The sequence below is a fragment of the Salvelinus fontinalis genome, chromosome 8, assembly GCF_029448725.1.
Source record: "Salvelinus fontinalis isolate EN_2023a chromosome 8, ASM2944872v1, whole genome shotgun sequence".
Lineage (NCBI taxonomy): Eukaryota > Metazoa > Chordata > Actinopteri > Salmoniformes > Salmonidae > Salvelinus > Salvelinus fontinalis.
This window is the reverse complement of record NC_074672.1, coordinates 16,105,148-16,119,206: the sequence shown is the minus strand read 5'-3', so window position 1 is coordinate 16,119,206 and position 14,059 is coordinate 16,105,148. Positions and strand designations below refer to the sequence as shown.

Sequence of the window (14,059 nt, the reverse complement as noted above, 5' to 3'; positions counted from 1 at the left end):
TTTATGGTTCATTGAACAAGCATTGGGAAACTGTGTTTAAACCCTTTACAATGAAGTTATTTGGATTTTCAAATTATCTTTGAAAGACAGGGTCCTGAAAAAGGGATGTTTTTGTTGTTATTGCTGAGTTTATATTCTGTGAGGGTAAATCATTTCCTCTCACGGGTGCAACAAATATAGCCTCTTACAAGGCACACCTTAAAAAATGTTAATGAGCCCGAAACTTCCTCGCCCACAACATCTTCCCACAATGCACCATAATTAATTATGTAAAATACAATGAAGGTATTTTTGTTAAGGCTGTCGCTCTCCTCATCCTCGGACGAGGTGAGGAGAGAAGGATCTTCAGACCAAAATGCGGTTTGCGGGAAATAAGCCATCTTTTATTTTATAACAACGATGAAGATGGCAACACGAAAACAAACACTTTAACAAACTTACAAAATAACAAAACGACGTAGAACGAACCCTGAACATAAACTTACATAACTGAACGTAAACTCACGAACAGGAAACAGACGACATCGAAACGTAATGAACAGCCAAACAGTCCCATATGTGAAAATACATCGAACACGAGAGACATCACAGGAGACAATCACCCACAAACAAACAGTGAGAACGCCCTACCTAAATATGACTCTTAATTAGAGGAAAACGCAAACCACCTGCCTCTAATCAAGAGCCATACCAGGTAACCCAAAACCAACATAGAAACAGATAACATAGACTGCCCACCCAAAACACATGCCCTGACCATAAACACATAAAAACAACATAAAACAGGTCAGGACTGTTACAGAACCCCCCCCTCAAGGTGCGAACGCCGGGCGCACCAGCACAAAGTCCAGGGGAGGGTCTGGGTGGGCAGTTGACCACGGTGGTGGCTCCGGCTCTGGACGCTCTCCCCACACCACCATAGTCACTCCCCTCTTCTGTCTACCCCTTCCACTGACCACCCTAAAACTACCTTCCCCTAAATAAACGGCCAGCACCGGGACAAGGGGCAGCACCGGGACAAGGGGTAGCACCGGGACAAGGGGCAGCACCGGAACAAGGGGCAGCACCAGGATAAGGACCAGCACCGGAATAAGGGGCAGCACCGGGACAAGGGGCAGCACCGGGACAAGGGGCAGCACCGGGACAAGGGGCAGCACCGGGACAAGGGGCAGCACCGGGACAAGGGGCAGCACCGGGACAAGGGGCAGCACCGGGACAAGGGGCAGCACCGGGACAAGGGGCAGCACCGGGACAAGGGGCAGCACCGGGACAAGGGGCAGATCCCGGCTGAAGGACTCTGGCAGGTCCTGGCTGAGGGACTCTGGCAGGTCCTGTTTGGACGGCTCTGGCAGGTCCTGGCTGGACGGCTCTGGCAGGTCCTGGCTGGACGGCTCTGGCAGGTCCTGGCTGGACGGCTCTGGCAGGTCCTGGCTGGACGGCTCTGGCAGGTCCTGGCTGGACGGCTCTGGCAGATCCTGGCTGGACGGCTCTGGCAGGTCCTGGCTGGACGGCTCTGGCAGGTCCTGGCTGGACGGCTCTGGCAGGTCATAGCAGGACGGCTCTGGCAGGTCCTGGCTGGACGGCTCTGGCAGGTCCTGGCTGGACGGCTCTGGCAGGTCCTGGCTGGACGGCTCTGGCAGGTCCTGGCTGGACGGCTCTGGCTGGTCCTGGCAGGATGACTCTGGCTGGTCCTGGCAGGACGACTCTGGCTGGTCCTGGCAGGACGACTCTGGCTGGTCATGGCAGGACGACTCTGGCTGGTCATGGCAGAACGACTCTGGCTGGTCATGGCAGGACGACTCTGGCTGGTCATGGCAGGACGACTCTGGCAGATCCTGTCTGGTTGGCGGCTCTGGCAGATCCTGTCTGGTTGGCGGCTCTGGCAGATCCTGTCTGGTTGGCGGCTCTGGCAGATCCTGTCTGGTTGGCGGCTCTGGCAGATCCTGTCTGGTTGGCGGCTCTGGCAGATCCTGTCTGGCGGGCGGCTCTAGCGGCTCCTGTCTGGCGGGCGGCTCTAGCGGCTCCTGTCTGGCGGACGGCTCTGTAGGCTCATGGCAGACGGGCGGCTTTGCAGGCTCATGACAGACGGGCGGCTTTGCAGGCTCATGACAGACGGGCGGCTTTGCAGGCTCATGGCAGACGGATGGCTCATACGGCGCTGGGGAGACGGATGGCTCAGATGGCGCTGGGGAGACGGATGGCTCAGATGGCGCTGGGGAGACGGCTGGCTCAGATGGCGCTGGGGAGACGGATGGCTCAGATGGCGCTGGGGAGACGGATGGCTCTGTAGGAAGGAGAAGGAGAGACAGCCTGGTGCGTGGTCTAGGCACTGGCTGCGCTGGAGAGGAGGAAACAGCAGGAGAGAGAACCCGGAGAGACAGCCTGGTACGGGGGGCTGCCACCGGAGGACTGGTACATGGAGGTGGCACCGGGTCTACCGGACCGTGAAGGAGGACACGTGCTCTTGAGCACCGAGCCTCCCCAACCCTACCAGGTTGAATGATCCCCGTAGCCCTGCCAGTGCAGCGAGGTGGAATAGCCCGCACTGGCCTATGCAGGCGAACCGGGGACACCACCTGTAAGGCTGGTGCCATGTACGCCGGCCCGAGGAGACGTACTGGAGGCCAGATACGTTGGGCCGGCTTCATGACATCCGGCTCGATGCCCAACCTAGCCCTCCCAGTGCGGCAAGGTGGAATAGCCCGCACTGGGCTAAGCACGCGTACTGGGGACACCGTGCGCTTTACCGCATAACACGGTGTCTTACCAGTACGACGCCTTCTACCTCCACGGTAAGCACGGGGAGTAGGCTCGGGTATCCTACCCGGCTTTGCCACACTCCTCGTGTGCCCCCCCCCAAGAAATTTTTTGGTCTGACTCACGGGCTCCCAACCGCGTCGTCGCGCTGCCTCCTCATACCAGCGCCTCTCAGCCTTCGCTGCTTCCAACTCCTCCTTTGGACGGCGATATTCCCCTGGTTGAGCCCAAGGACCTCTACCGTCCAGGATCTCCTCCCAAGTCCAGAAGTCCTTGTTGCTCCGTAGAGCATTCCCATACCGCTTGGTCTTAGCGTGGTGGGTGATTCTGTTAAGGCTGTCGCTCTCCTCATCCTCGGACGAGGTGAGGAGAGAAGGATCTTCAGACCAAAATGCGGTTTGCGGGAAATAAGCCATCTTTTATTTTATAACAACGATGAAGATGGCAACACGAAAACAAACACTTTAACAAACTTACAAAATAACAAAACGACGTAGAACGAACCCTGAACATAAACTTACATAGCTGAACGTAAACTCACGAACAGGAAACAGACGACATCGAAACGTAATGAACAGCCAAACAGTCCCATATGTGAAAATACATCGAACACGAGAGACATCACAGGAGACAATCACCCACAAACAAACAGTGAGAACGCCCTACCTAAATATGACTCTTAATTAGAGGAAAACGCAAACCACCTGCCTCTAATCAAGAGCCATACCAGGTAACCCAAAACCAACATAGAAACAGATAACATAGACTGCCCACCCAAAACACATGCCCTGACCATAAACACATAAAAACAACATAAAACAGGTCAGGACTGTTACAATTTTACTGTGCATTCTACCGTGTTTCACTGTTGGAATTACAGAAACGTCTTAGAGTGAACCCTTTTCGGAGCTATATTATAGAAAAAAAATGAATGGTTCTACAAAGGTTATTTTTTAGAACCATACAGTGTTTCTTACTCTGGTTTAATAGCCATATTAAATTGTTATAATTCCATTGGTTTTATTATTATTTTTATGAACAAGTTTTGTCAGGAATGCTAGCTTTGGTACGTCTGGGGATTCCTGAGGAGAAAATTGAGAACTACTGACTTAATTATCCATTCTCACAAGACACCTTCACTGACCATAGTCATATGTAACATCTAATAGCATAACACAACAGATTAGATCAACTGGAATGGCTCACGTTGCACAAAAAGAGCTGTGAGAAAACCAAGTCCCAAAATATTAGAATGACCCACCGGCCATACATTTTAATTATCGCTAAAAGAGGAAAGAACAATTTTTTAAACTGCAAATAACCATTGAAGGGCTCAAAGGGTTATTTGGGTCAGTATCCATCACCTTCCCAAAGAACGCTTGAGGAACCCAATTTTTTTTGTTTGTATAGAGGTAGTTTCCTACTGATTTATGGGTTATTTTTGAGTTATTTTGGGGTTATTTTTGCTTTGCAAAGTCTCTCTCTCTCTCTCTCTCTCTCTCTCTCTCTCTCTCTCTTTCTCTCTCTCTCTCTCTCTCTCTCTCTCTCTCTCTCTCAATCTCTCTCCCCCTCCCTCTCTCTCTCTCTCTCTCTCTCAATCTCTCTCCCCCTCCCTCTCTCTCTCACTCTCTCTCTCTTTCCCCCTTTCTGTGTGTGCGTGTGTGTCTGCATGTCTGCGTGTCTGTCTGCCTGCGTGTGCGTAGGATTGGGGTGTGTGGAAACTTATCAGTGACCCCAGCTGTCTGTCTAACCATGCAGTAGGCTACAGACACGTGGACACAGACAGATAAACTGCCTCAGACCAGGGACAGACAAAAACAACAGGAGAGGCATAACATAGTTACAGTACGGACAGCAAGAGTGATTCTCCACCTATACATCCTACATAGAACAACTCTGCTACGAAGTCTTATTAACTATTTCGAAGTTTGGTGTGATTAGTCATGTGGGTTTCACAGACCTTTCTTGAAACCCAGCACACAACCCGTTGAACCGGAATTACCTGTAGCCTAATTATTAAGTGCGTAATGGTATTCAAATATGCATGTCATCATACAGTGTCTGTAAAACATTACAGTGTATCCAAGTCATGTCTCTTTGTGGACATTTAATGCTTGATTTAAACAAACAAAAAAAGTTGAATTGTAAAAGTGGCAAATTACACGATAGTGAATTCAACACTCCAACTCTTTCCTCACAATTCAGATAACACTCTATCCTTCTTTTAAAGATGTTCATGTTTGTATTATGAAGAAGGAGAACTCGTGGTTGTCTTGGTGATCTGATGTGTAAACAGATAACTTACTTCCCCCTCCTCTGGTGTTATCCGTCTGGACGGCAACAAGATAGATTTGAAGAAGGTATCCATGGAGAACATGGCTGAAGCCGTTGCTAGGTGAAAGAGAAGAGCGAGGAAAAACAATTTAAGGTATTTTCCTATACATTTTCCTCTAGTAATGTTCTGTGGAAACACAATAAGTTTGGTTCTGTTTTTCTGTCATGCCCTGTCCTGGAGGGCAGTTTCAGGAGATGTACAGTACCGTTCAAATGTTTGGGGTCAATTTCCTTGTTTTTGAAAGAAAAGCAAAACATCTCTGTTCATTAAATAACTTCAAATTGGTTATAAATACAGTGTAGACATTGTTAATGTTGTAAATTACTATTGTTACTGGAAACGGCAGATTTTTTATGGAATATCTACATAGACGTACAGAGGCCCATTATCAGCAACCATCACTCCTGTGTTCCAATGGCATGTTGTGTTAGCTAATCCAAGTTCATAATTTTAAAAGGCTAATTGATCATTAGAAAACCCTTTTTTAATTATGTTAGCACAGCTGAAAACTGTTGTTCTGATTTAAAGAAGCAATAAAACTGGCCTTCTTTAGACTAGTTGAGTATCTGGAGCATCAGCATTCGTGGGTTTGATTACAGGCTCAAAATGGCCAGAAACAAATAACTTTCTTCTGAAACTTGTCAGTCTACTATTGTTCTGAGATATTAAGGCTATTCCATGTAAGAAACTGCCAAGAAACTAAAGATCTCGTACAACACTGTGTACTACTCCCTTCACAGAACAGCGCAAACTGGCTCTAACCAGAATATAAAGAGGAGTGGGAGGCCCCGGTGCACAACTGAGCAAGAGGACAAGTACATTAGAGTGTCTATCTAGTTTGAGAAAGTCAAAAGTCCTCAACTGGCAGCTTCATTAAATAGTACACGCAAAAAGAACACAGATACTGGACAGAGGAAAGGCCAGCACAGTCACCGGATCTCAACCCTATTGAGCTGTTGTGGGAGCAGCTTGACCGTTGGTACGTAAAAAATGCCCATCAAGCCAATCCAACTTGTGGAAGGTGCTTCTGGAACTATGGGGTGAAATCTCTTCAGATTACCTCAACAAGTTGACAACTAGAATGACAAAGGTCTGCAAGGCTGTAATTGCTGCAAATTGAGAATTATTTGACGAAAGCAAAGTTTGAAGGACACAATTATTATTTAAATTAAAAATCATTATTTCTAAACTTGTCAACATCTTGACTATATTTCCTATTCATTTTGCAACTCATTTCATGTATGTTTTCATGGAAAACAAGGACATTTCTAAGTGACCCCAAACTTTTGAACGGTAGTGTAAATCAGTATAATGTCAGGCTGGACAGACCCTTGACCCTTGGTCTCCGTCCTAAATGGCACCCTATTCCCTATATAGTGCACTACTTTTGACCAGGGCCGGCATAGGGCTCTGGTCAAAAGTAGGGCACTATGTAGGAAATAGAGTGACATTTCAAACACACACTTGCTCTCTCCCACCTACAGTAGCACAAAGTAATGTGGTCATTTCATGATTCTCATCTTGTTTAGATCCCAGCCATTGTTCCAGCAGAGAGATGCCCTTCCTGGGCTGACCCCACTGACGGTGTCACAGCTCATGCTCTCCGCTTCTTTCTAGTTACTAAGCTGCCTCAGTTACTACTCTGTCTTGTGTCATTCTATATAGCCACTGAGGAGATATACCCTGGACCTTGAGAAGAGATAGAGTTTATCTGAAAGGCGAAATATCTCAGGGTGTCTCAGCTTCTTTATCTCGACCCAGACACCTGTTGTTTTTTGTCAAAGTATTTTTCCGTTGCGGATATCACCTCTCCTCATCATCTTCTCCCTAGACTGTAGGTGAGAAAGTTAAAGGTATTCACAAAACACAGTGTGCTGCCTAGTACAACAAACATCTGACCCGAAAATAGCACCCATTAAAAACCAGTAGTCTACGTGAAATGTTGCAACCCTTCAAAGCGGGCTAAGAAACCTCTCCCTGTAGTTCTGACGAAAACAATCCACCTGAAAGCAGGCAACAACAATTTCTTACCAAATATGTCTTCCTGAGGACTGTGAAGAATATTTTGTCTATCTGTGATCCTGCTTGGAGAACATCAAAAATTTCCAAACAAAAAAACAAATAAACTAAAAGTACAGTCTCCGGCAGAGACATACACAGAACAAGCTAAGGAAGGCTGAGTGAGGCTCTAGTGTTTGTCTTCCAGGGACATCAAGATGCCAGTTTAAGAATGCTCATAGTGAAGAAGGAATCCAGTTTTCATTTGTATGACCTCCTCAGGGAATGTCAACACGTCAGTTTGTTCGATAAGGAATAACACGTGCTGTAGCTAGCTGCTAGACTCCATCAGATAGCATCTCACAGAGCGACTGCACAGTGCACAGTCCAGTGTCATGAGGGCTGCAAATGTTTGTTATGTTTCAACTCGGTAGTTCAACGGTTTGGTTGACTGGTTTAGGCCTACTTACAAGGCTTGTATTGATACACGGTTGGTGTGGTAAAAATACATCACGCCTATTTAATGACCCACAGCTGATCTCAAACCATAAACGTGTTAGGACTGAGGGCATAGCGATAATTCAATCTTTTAAACAAATGATTGCAACACATGGAAACAAAAGCCGGTAAACATTGTGAGCTAAGAACCGCTAGCTGGGCCTTGTATAGTATAGGCCCTAAGAGATGGCCAAACAGTAACCAGCGAGCATCATCAAGCACTGCCTTAATAAATATTGTCGTCCTCTGGGGTTATTGTGTGTCCCTTCCCTCCACTTCACCACCAGTCACAGTCTGAGTCATTGTGGATGTTGTCAAAATGTCCCCTGCATCATTTGGGCTTTCTTCCATTTTGGGAATTTAATGCTGCCACCTAGTGAATACATCCTCACAAGACGGTCTGAGTCACCGTGATTTAAAAAAAATACTAATATTTGATGGGAGACATTTGCTCATTTGTTATTCAATTTGCACATTTATTACAGGTTAATTTGTTAATTTCAATTTAGGAATACTGAATTTGTTTGTTTGTGTATCTTTATTATTTTATTTTTATTTCACCTTTATTTAACCAGGTAGGCAAATTGAGAACACGTTCTCATTTACAATTGCGACCTGGCCAAGATAAAGCAAAGCAGTTCGACACATACAACAACACATAGTTACACATGGAGTAAAACAAACATACAGTCAATAATACAGTGAAAAATAAGTCTATATACAATATGAGCAGGTGAGGTGAGATAAGGGAGGTGAAGCCAGCAAAATATATATATAAATAAATAAAAATATAAAAAGGCCATGGTGGCGAAGTAAATACAATATAGCAAGTAAAAAAAACACTGGAATGGTTGGTTTGCAGTGGAAGAAGGTGCAAAGTAGAGATAGAAATAATGGGGTGCAAAGGAGCAAAATAAATAAATACAGTAGGTAAAGAGGTAGTTGTTTGGGCTAAATTATAGATGGGCTATGTACAGGTGCAGTAATCTATGAGCTGCTCTGACAGCTGGTGCTTAAAGCTAGTGAGGGAGATAAGTGTTTCCAGTTTCAGAGATTTTTGTAGTTCGTTCCAGTCATTGGCAGCAGAGAACTGGAAGGAGAGGCGGCCAAAGGAAGAATTGGTTTTGGGGGTGACCAGAGAGATATACCTGCTGGAGCGCGTGCTACGGGTGGGCGTTGCTATGGTGACCAGCGAGCTGAGATAAGGGGGGACTTTACCTAGCAGGGTCTTGTAGATGACCTGGAGCCAGTGGGTTTGGCGGCGAGTGTGAAGCGAGGGCCAGCCAACGAGAGCGTACAGGTCGCAGTGGTGGGTAGTATATGGGGCTTTGGTGACAAAACGGATGGCACTGTGATAGACTGCATCCAATTTATTGAGTAGGGTTTTGGAGGCTATTTTGTAAATGACATCACCGAAGTCGAGGATTGGTAGGATGGTCAGTTTTACAAGGGTATGTTTGGCAGCATGAGTGAAGGATGCTTTGTTGCGGAATAGGAAGCCGATTCTAGATTTAACTTTGGATTGGAGATGCTTGATGTGAGTCTGGAAGGAGAGTTTACAGTCTAACCAGACACCTAGGTATTTGTAGTTGTCCACATATTCTAAGTCAGAGCCGTCCAGAGTAGTGATGTTGGACAGGCGGGCAGGTGCAGGCAGCGATCGGTTGAAGAGCATGCTTTTAGTTTTACTTGTATTTAAGAGCAATTGGACGGTTGTATGGAAGGAGAGTTGTATGGCATTGAAGCTCGCCTGGAGGGTTTTTAATACAGTGTCAAAAGAAGGGCCAGAAGTATACAGAATAGTGTCGTCTGCGTAGAGGTGGATCAGAGACTCACCAGCAGCAAGAGTGACATCATTGATGTATACAGAGAAGAGAGTCGGTCCAGGAATTGAACCCTGTGGCACCCCCATAGAGACTGCCAGAGGTCCGGACAACAGACCCTCCGATTTGACACACTGAACTCGATCAGAGAAGTAGTTGGTGAACCAGGCGAGGCAATCGTTAGAGAAACCAAGACTGTCGAGTCTGCCGATGAGGATGTGGTGATTGACAGAGTCAAAAGCCTTGGCCAGGTCAATGAATATGGCTGCACAGTACTGTTTCCTATCGATAGCGGTTAAGATATCGATATCTAAACTGTTAATCACCACTGATTTACAGATTGAATTAACAAAGAAAGAGTCCCATGGTCTGGTGTTCTTTCCCCACAACAAGCTTGTCATCAGCTCATCAGATTGATAAGTGTGTGTGTGTGTGTGTGTGTGTGTGTGTGTGTGTGTGTGTGTGTGTGTGTGTGTGTGTGTGTGTGTGTGTGTGTGTGTGTGTGTGTGTGTGTGTGTAGTTCCTCTGGGAAAGGGAGTGGAATTTCCTGCATCTACGCCCATTTGGAATGTGCTCTTAGCATGCTGTCTTTGTTGTGCGTCAGTGTTACAACGGTCTCTAAAATGTGCACACACACACATAAACTTATAGTACTTTTGAGGACAAGCACCTCATGGGAGCAAAACACCAGACGTTTATACCACGGGACTTCTTCCTTTTCCTTGAAACATGTACCTACAGAACCATACATAGTATGTACGATTGTATTGTGTTTTAGGCTTATTTATCTTTTCCCACCCTCCCTCTCACCTTTTCCTTCCTATTGTCTCCCTTGGCCAGTTAGCAAGTAGGGAGAGGATGGCAGAGTATTTATTCTCATAAATACTCATAGAGGAAGACAAGTATACAGTGATAAGAAATGGAGAGAAGGTGTTAGAAACAGATTTAATGTGAGAGATGACTATAATTAAGCAATATCAAATAAAAACTAAGTTTATTTGTCACGTGTGCCGAATACAACAGGTGTAGACCTTACAGTGAAATGCTTACTTACAGGCTCTAACCAATAGTGCAACAAAGGTATTTGATGAACAATAGGTAGGTGAAGAAATAAAACAACAGTAAAAAGACAGGCTATATACAGTAGCGAGGCTATAAAAGTAGTGAAGCTACATACAGACACCGGTTAGTCAGGCTGATTGAGGTAGTATGTACATGTAGATATGGTTAAAGTAACTATGCATATATGCAATAAGCCTAAGCGGAGTGCCTGGATACAGCCTTTAGCCATGGTATGGCCATATACCACAAACCCAGAGGAGCCCTATTGCTGTTATAAACTGGTTACCAACATAAATAGAACAGTAAAGTATTTTTGCGTCATAGCCATGGTATGTTGTCTGGTATACACATGACTGAAATGCTGTTTCAGCCAATCAGCATGCAGGACCCAAACTACCCGGTTTATAATTAAGCAATAAGGCCCAAGGGGGTGTCGTCCTCCTCGGGAGGTGACTTATTGATATTAAAATTAGGGCAGTAAAAATAAATGTTTTGTCATATCCGTGGTATACGGTCTGATATACCACGTCTGTCAGCCAATCAGCATTCATGGCTCAAACCACCCAGTTTATAATGTTTAATAGCTACCTGTTTCATGGGTATCCCCTTGTCTCTCTTTCATTTGGGTCTCTCTTTATACCTCACTGAAATGCTTATTGCTGTTGTCCACCTTCACATTCTAAAAGACGACTGATAACATTCAAATGTCCTGGGTCTGAGAAGCAGCACATGGGGATATTGGGGCCATCTGCTCCTGATAATCTTAATCTTGGTTTGGTATCACATAAATGTACATCAATATCAAATTCATCCTTAAGTGTATTTTGAGCACATTGTCCCGCTCAAAATAAGTACCAAACTAACTTATACTCGATTATTACCACAATGAGTACAAATGATTACTTATTTTGCCCAAAGCTCATGATATTTCTGTAATTTATCATGATACATGTGTGATAACAGACTAAAATCTTTTTACCTGATACCTCCTCTGCCATGTTTCAGCCTCCGTGTTCTGTTCTGAGAGCCCAAAGCTGTCTTTCTCTTTCACTCTCCTCTCCTGTCCTTTTGATATGACAACTGATGGTACATCACAGTTTGGGTTTGTGAGCTTTGTGTGTGTGTGTGTGTGTGTCAGCTTCCTGTGGCTGTCTGATTGGATATGACTAGTGTGCTCTAGGGGCTTGGGGTGTCAGCATAGCGGCGGGTAGAGGGGGAGGTAGACAACACTGGCAGTTGTCCTAAAATGGCCCCCTACTCTGCTACTCCACCAAAGTAGGCTACTACCCATTTCACTGCATCTATCCTGTGTACTTGATAATATTATTATTATTATTATATATGTTTTTTTACTACAGTAGTACTCACCTGGACGTGATGCATTGGAATGGAGGCCATAATGATGAGCGATAGAGGGAAGTCGGGGCAAGAAACATCTATGAATCAGTGTCCCTGTGGACTAAATGCAGACAAAATATGTTACACATCTACAGCATTCTAACTGTCATTGCTCAAGCTAAGCAAGGATGTGGTTTACCTCTGTGAAAGACTGTTGAGTACACACTATGATAACCAACCTGGAAAGATAAGCTATGTCTGTCTCGATCCTACTTGTAATAGTAAATTAATAAAACCACATCATTTGCTGTGAATGCTGTAGAATCAAGATACATTTATCGGCTCTCATTTAGCCAGGAACAATTTCGAATTCAATGACGTATAACGTGATTTACAGTCGAGAGATGACTGTTTGTTTGCTTGCTGTTTGTGACTTTGATTTTTTTTAATGAGCTATCAACTATATAATCCTAGTTATAATCCAGTTACACACTAGATTTGATCATTTTAACATATATGTTTTTGTTGTTGTTGTTTGTTTAAGTTTTGAGGTGCTCTACACTTGTTCCCACGCTGATTCACATGCTTCTACCCTACCTTCTACTCTACCTGCTACCCTACCTGCTACCTTCTACCCTACCTGCTACCCTACATTCTACCCAACCTTCTACCCTACCTGCTACCCCACCTTCTACCCTACCTTCTACCCTACCTCTACCCTACCTGCAACCCTATCTTCTACCCTACCTGCAACCCTATCTTCTACCCTACCTGCTACCTTCTACCCTACCTTCTACCCTACCTGCTACTTTCTACCCTACCTGCTACCTTCTACCCTACCTGCTACCTTCTACCCTACCTGCTACTTTCTACCCTACCTGCTACCTTCTACCCTACCTGCTACCCTACCTTCTACCCTACCTGCTAGCCTACCTTCTACCCTACCTGCTAGCCTACCTTCTACCCTACCTGCTACCCTACCTGCTAGCCTACCTTCTACCCTACCTGCTAGCCTACCTTCTACCCTACCTGCTAGCCTACCTGCTAGCCTATCTGCTACCCTACCTACCTAATAGATCAGACTGTAATACCAACTACTGGTTAGACAGTCTGACACGATCAAATCAAAGTTTATTTGTCACGTGCGCCGAATACAACATGTGTAGTAGACCTAACAGTGAAATGCTTACTTACAGGCTCTAACCAACAGTGCAATTTTTAAGTTAATTTTTTTAAATTATTTGAACAATAGATGAGTAAAGAAATAAAAACAACAGTAAAAAAAGGGTGAAAAATAACAGTAGCGAGGCTATACACAGTAGCTAGGCTATAACAGTAGAGGGGTTATATACAGGCACTGGTTAGTCAGTCTGATTGAGGTAGTATGTACTGTACTGTTGAAGTCGGAGGTTTACATACACCTTAGCCAACTACATTTAAACTCAGTTTTTCACAATTCCTGACATTTAATCCTAGTAAAAAATTCCCTGTTTTAGGTCAGTTAGGATCAACACTTTATTCTAAGAATGTGAAATGTCAGAATAATAGTAGAGAGAACGATTCATTTCAGCTTTTATCACATTCTCAGTGGGTCAGAAGTTTACATACACTCAATTAGTATTTGGTAGCATTGCCTTTAAATTGTTTAACTTGGGTCAAAGATTTCGGGTAGTCTTCCACAAGCTTCCCACAATAAGTTGGGTAAATTTTGGCCCATTCCTCCTGACCGAGATGGTGTAACTGAGTCAGGTTTGTAGGCCTCCTTGCTCGCACACGCTTTTTCAGGTCTGCCCACAAATTTTCTATACGATTGAGGGCTTTGTGATGGCCACTCCAATACCTTGACTTTGTTGTCTTTAAGCCATTTTGCCACAACTTTGGAAGTATGCTTGGGGTCATTGTCCATTTCAAAGACCCATTTGTGACCAAGCTTCAACTTCCTGACTGATGTCTTGAAATGTTGCTTCAATATGTCCACATAATTTGCCGTCCACATAATTTACCTTCCTCATGATGCCATCTATTTTGTGAAGTGCACCAGTCCCTCCTGCAGCAAAGCACCCCCACAACATGATGCTGCCACCCCCGTGCTTCACGGTTGGGATGGTGTTCTTCGGCTTGCAAGTGTAACAGTATAACTTTAATCCGTCCCCTCGCCCCGACCCGGGCGCGAACCAGGGACCCTCTGCACACAGACAACAGTCACCCACGAAGCATCGTAACCCATCACTCCACAAACGCCGCGGCC

General features: G+C 45.1%; 1 protein-coding gene across 4 annotated transcripts in view; it reads right to left on the bottom strand.

Moving 5' to 3' along the window:
* The window catches only part of LOC129860693 (rap guanine nucleotide exchange factor 3-like), a 48,032-nt gene extending 36,477 nt beyond the window's left edge, over positions 1-11,555 (bottom strand). The window contains exons 1-2 of one of the 4 annotated variants that reach the window (XM_055931360.1): positions 11,453-11,555; positions 5,063-5,148 (exon numbers count right to left, since the gene is read on the bottom strand). In XM_055931360.1, the coding sequence (XP_055787335.1) occupies positions 5,063-5,148; positions 11,453-11,471 (105 nt within the window). In that variant the 5' untranslated portion in view covers positions 11,472-11,555. Of the gene's footprint in view, positions 1-5,062; positions 5,149-7,123; positions 7,415-11,452 lie in introns of those variants that run through there. The other 3 variants (XM_055931354.1, XM_055931358.1, XM_055931357.1) reach the window with 3 other exon arrangements.
* Positions 11,556-14,059: the final 2,504 nt, after the last annotated feature.